The 4,967-nt window shown below is 37.5% G+C and overlaps 1 protein-coding gene across 1 annotated transcript; it reads right to left on the minus strand.

Annotated features, from left to right (window-relative positions):
- Positions 1-753: 753 nt before the first annotated feature.
- LOC140952372 (uncharacterized) lies at positions 754-4,561 on the minus strand. Its single transcript, XM_073401793.1, has 2 exons — positions 3,709-4,561; positions 754-764 (listed from the first exon to the last, which is right to left on the minus strand). Exons 1-2 carry the CDS (start codon positions 4,559-4,561, stop codon positions 754-756), a joined length of 864 nt encoding a protein of 287 aa, XP_073257894.1.
- Positions 4,562-4,967: the final 406 nt, after the last annotated feature.

Genomic DNA, 4,967 nt, shown 5'->3' on the forward strand with positions numbered 1-4,967 from the left:
GTGGACCAAACTTCAAGGTATTTGTCTGAAACGCCGAGAATTCGATTGGCTCCGTCACTAACAAGCTTAAGGCTGCTCACAGAGTGTCCGGAGGGGCGCCATAGTACATCTGGTGCACTGCTTGTTGGTGACCCGTGGATTAAAACTGTACGCTTCAAAGGAAACAAATTTTCGCAGCTCCCTGGTGCTGAAGAGGAGGTAAAAATGATTGGACAGATATTAAACGTTGAGCCTCTCACTGGAAAGAACGCTACAAAAGATCAAGTGTTAAGTAGGCTAAACTCGGTTTCTTTAGTTCACATTGCAGCTCATGGTTCTGCAGAAAGGGGTGAAATTTTGTTATCTCCCAATCTTGGCAAATCCGAACCGCCTGATGAGAAAGACTTTCTTTTGACGATGGCAGATGTGTTGAAGGCCAAACTGGACGCCAAGCTTGTTGTCTTGAGCTGCTGTCACAGCGGGCGAGGAAAAATCAAGGCCGAGGGCGTGGTTGGTATTGCACGTGCCTTTTTAGGAGCAGGTGCGCGATCTGTTATTGCGTCACTTTGGGCGATTGACGACGACGCTACTCTAGTTTTTATGAGACACTTTTACGAACATTTGGTGAAACGAAAAAGTGCAGGCAATTCGCTACATCAGGCCATGAAATGGATGCGAGAGTCAGACGACTTCAATGCTGTGATGGACTGGGCTCCATTTGTGCTGATTGGTGATGACGTGACATTGAATTTTGGCCAATAAAGGTGAGTTCTTTTATGTAGCAGCTGAAAAACCAAGTAGGTGATGATAAATTATAAAGATAAAGGGTTATTTTGGATAAGGAAAAATTAAAGTGGATTTCAAACAATACACTTAAAAACTTTCATGCTCTAATAACATAGGTTGCATCAGGTTTATTAGCTTTATTTTTGTTATTTCATCTTTTTAGCTAATGATTTATGGTTTACAGGTGAATACGCTTGCATACTCAACGAGTATTGAAACGTTTTTTTTATCACAGGGCTCTTCTCTCGCGCTTACTGGTATTGTAAGGAGGAGAAAATTTCTTCTTGGTCACTCTGGTGATGGACTGTGAACCTTAAAGTCACGTGGAAAACCTTTCTTGCCAAACTGAGTTTTATTTGCTTGAAAATAATGTATAGATTTAGCCAGGGCTAAAAGCGAAGCTCCCATTAATAAATTTATAATTTCAATCAAACAATAAACCTTTAATCCACAAATAAGTTAACTTAAGGGCTTAATGATATGGCTCTTGATCACGGTAGATTAGGCCTCGAAAACAAATTCTTGGAAAACCGAATCAGGCCGAATTTTTTTACTTTTGACAGGTTTACTTTACAAATTCTTCCCACCAAATCTGGGGGTGTATAAACCAACCTTTTATACTTTTTGTGCATCACATCTGTGGTGCATGTACGATGCTCGGCGTCGGGATTTTGCATTATCAGCAAGTTTTGTGTTAAGAGTGTTTTGATGTCAGTGAGATAACGACCAGAAAAGGTGATGAGTCAATTGTACAGAAGGAAAATTGTTTTGTGGAGGAAATAAAAGCAAGTTGAATTGAGATCTCCTAGTGGGAAATTTATTTATAACAGAACTTACAATCCAGTTGGTTTAAATAAGGTTAGTCATTTTTCTCGACGCGGTCGTGCACCTAGCAGACTACCGACGAAGAAAATAAAATCTTTGTTCAAGAAAACACGGAAACTGAGACTCTTTGTATGGAAAAGAATTCTGAAAAATACACCGTTGTCGTCTAAAATTCATTGTTACGTTAAAAATAGAAATGGTTTGTACTTAAACCGGTACAGAAGTAACTGTAAGAGTGTGAGGTTTTTACTAAGGGCAAGTCCAAAATTAGTTCCAAAACAAGGGAAGGTTTATCTGTCGTCTAAGCATAAAAGAATAAGCTATTTAGTTTGGGTGAGGTATGAAAATAGGGTTTTAAGTAAGTATTTGTCCCTCTGTGCATGCAACTATCCACTTTATGGTGCTTACAAGAGTTTGATTCACCAGGTTAATTTTGGTCAATTTAAGCTTTCTACTGATATGGAGAAGAATCCTGGACCTTCATTTTATGTAGATGCTACAAAAACGATTCATGCTCTATACTGTCGAGGAAACGTTGCAGTATTTGGGGAAAATGGGGAACAACAATGTGTTGCAATCAGTTTGTGTGCTTTAATTTACAGTCAGATAAGAAGGATTACTTCAGTCGATGATATGATTCAAATAATGACTATTGGTAGCCAATTATATTTTAGTCTGTCATTGCTTGCAAGACAATCTATGTTAATGTTAACAGAATTGCTAGAAATGGTTACAGTGTTTGAGCGATATTTCCAGCTTGAATACAGTGAAAGTTATAATTGTAACATGTATGGTAATGCCAGAGTTGAGGGGTGTCACTTCTGTATGCCACTTGAAACACTCTTGGCTCTGAACTACAACTCATTCATTTTAACTGTGCGAATTATTGGTGTTGATTCTCAAGCCAGATATATGTATGGTAACAGTCATAGTCAAGGTATATGTGTATTGGAAATACACATATGTATTGGAAGAAATACATATGAGTACATATATAATACATATATACATATATACATATGTATTGAATACACATATGTATTGGAAGGTATATGTGTATACGTGTATGTGTATTGGAAGGTATATGTGTATTGGAAATACCATCCATGCATAAATTAGTGCAATATTTTCAGAGTCTATATACATGTAGGAATGAGGATATATATGAGCTTAAAGGTGTACATATTGCGAACATTAAAGTTAATCTTTTTTCAAGCAGTGTTGACTGATAGTATCGTATATCAAATGTTAGTAGTTTATACTAATGTTGTTGTAAAGAGTGCTGTGGTATAGCAGTTTATGCAATGTGTTACTCTGAGAAAATGCAAGGGGTGACAGGCCGCACATCTATACCGGCGTGAAACCTTGTGTAAACCTTTTATATTTTAGCTCTAACGAGCATGTCCTTTAGGGATTTTCCTTTCTTGTAGGAAATGATAGGTGGTTCTTTGAAAATTTGGCGAAGTAACGGTTGGTTTTGTATAAGATTCCAGTTTTTCATTAAAACTTCTTTTAAAGTAGACACTGAGGGCTGGTGCTGTGTCACAAAAGGCAATATTTCTTTTTCCACTTTGTTGTTGTGTTTCAGGAGAGCAGACTCCCTCTCTGTGAACTTTATATCTGATAGAAGGTTTTCTATCATAGTTTGTGGGTAGCCTCTGTCAATCAAGCGTATTTTGAAATTTGAAATATTTTACTCAAACGTAGATTTTGAGGAGTTTGTTCGTAGGATTCTCAAGGCTTCTCCTTTGACAAATCCTTTTTTAACACTCGGCGGGTGACAAGAGGTGAAATGTGTGTACTGGAAGGTTTCCGTTTTTTTAAAATGTGTCTTTACATCAAGGATAGATTTTTCCTTGAATCTTGTGCCTTTGTATACAATCGTGTCTAAAAACACAGTCTCAGTGTCAGATATTTCGGCCGTGAATTTGATAGTTGGGTGATGTAAGTTCGCTTGTTCGACGAAGGCTTCGATGTCTGGTTTACTGATGTCCCATAGGGAAAAGAAATCGTCAATGTAGCGTTTCCAAACTGTAGGTTTAAAAACGGTTCTGCTTAGAATTGTCGTTTCAGTATGTGCCATGAAAATATTGGCAAAAGAAACTGCTGTCTTTGTACCCATTGCAGTGCCATGGGTTTGTAAGTCGTGTTTTCCATTGAACTGGAAAGAATTTTCTTTGAGGATTAGTCTAAGCATTTCCCTCAGGTAATGTGTAGGAATAGGAGGGTTGTCTTTGTAGAAGTTTTCATATGCTTTGCAGACAATTTCGATGCCCTCGTTTTGTGGTATATTTGTGTAAAGACTTGTGACGTCCATCGAAACAAGAAATGTTCGTGTTTTCACCTTTGTGTTTTCAATAAAATTTATAAAGTCGGTGGTATCTTTAAGGTATGATTTCTGTATTTTTGATATTGGTTGCAGTAATGTATCAACAAAAGAGGAAATTCTTTCTGTTGGACCATCGCAGCCGGAGATAATTGGTCTCCCTGTAATGGTTGGCTTGTGAATTTTCGTTAGAGTGTAGAACTCTGGTATTCTAGGTGGATTAGGTGTTTGAGATAGCCATTTTCTTGTCATGTCATCAATATGATTTTCACGGTGAAGATCTGTAATTAGGCGCAAGACCTTGCTGTGCGTTTCTTTCACCATGGCTTCAGAGAGAGGTCTGTAGTTATGTTTGTCTTCGATTTCTATTTGACCCTCTCTTATTTTGTCGGTTTTGTTCATGACTACTGTAGTGCTCCCCTTGTCCGCTTTTTTAAGGTTGATGTCTGTGTTTTGCTTTAATTCTGTTAAAGCTTCGTGTTCCTTGCGTGACAAGTTATTTTTTGGCTTTGTTATTTTTATCTCTGCGAGTTGTGATTTAACTTCTTCCAGATAACTCTCGAGGGCTACTGATGGTTGAACCGGTGGGTTCCAGTCAGATTTAACGTAGAAAGGGTGAACTTCCCTATTTTTTCCGTGGAACATATATTTAAGGCGCATTCGCCTTGCAAAATTTTAAAAATCTCGTAGCAACTGTCGTCGTATTTTGTTTCTGTTAATAGATTTGTTGACTGGTATAAATTTGAGACCTCGAGAGATTAAACTAATTTGCGCGTCAGTTAATTTTCTGTTTGAGAGGTTCTTAATATATTTTCCCCCTTTGGTAGTTTGATAACAGACTTTTTTCTTCTTTCTTTGCGTGTAGCAGTTTTCCTTTGTATTTTTCTAGAGAATGATTTCCCTGTAATTTTGTTTGAACCACCCACGGTGTCGTTCACACATTTAACAGACATTTGTGAGTACTTTTCACAATTTTTATTCTCTGTGTCACTATTAAGTTTTGACAAAAGGTACTCGTATTGCTCTTTTAGTTTTGAAGCTAAAGCTTTGA

Source organism: Porites lutea, chromosome 11, assembly GCF_958299795.1.
Source record: "Porites lutea chromosome 11, jaPorLute2.1, whole genome shotgun sequence".
Classification (NCBI taxonomy): domain Eukaryota; kingdom Metazoa; phylum Cnidaria; class Anthozoa; order Scleractinia; family Poritidae; genus Porites; species Porites lutea.

What these genes read in the sequence shown, in the direction of transcription:
- LOC140952372 (XM_073401793.1), bottom strand. Translation starts at nt 4,561, where the DNA reads ATGTTCCACGGAAAAAATAGGGAAGTTCACCCTTTCTACGTTAAATCT.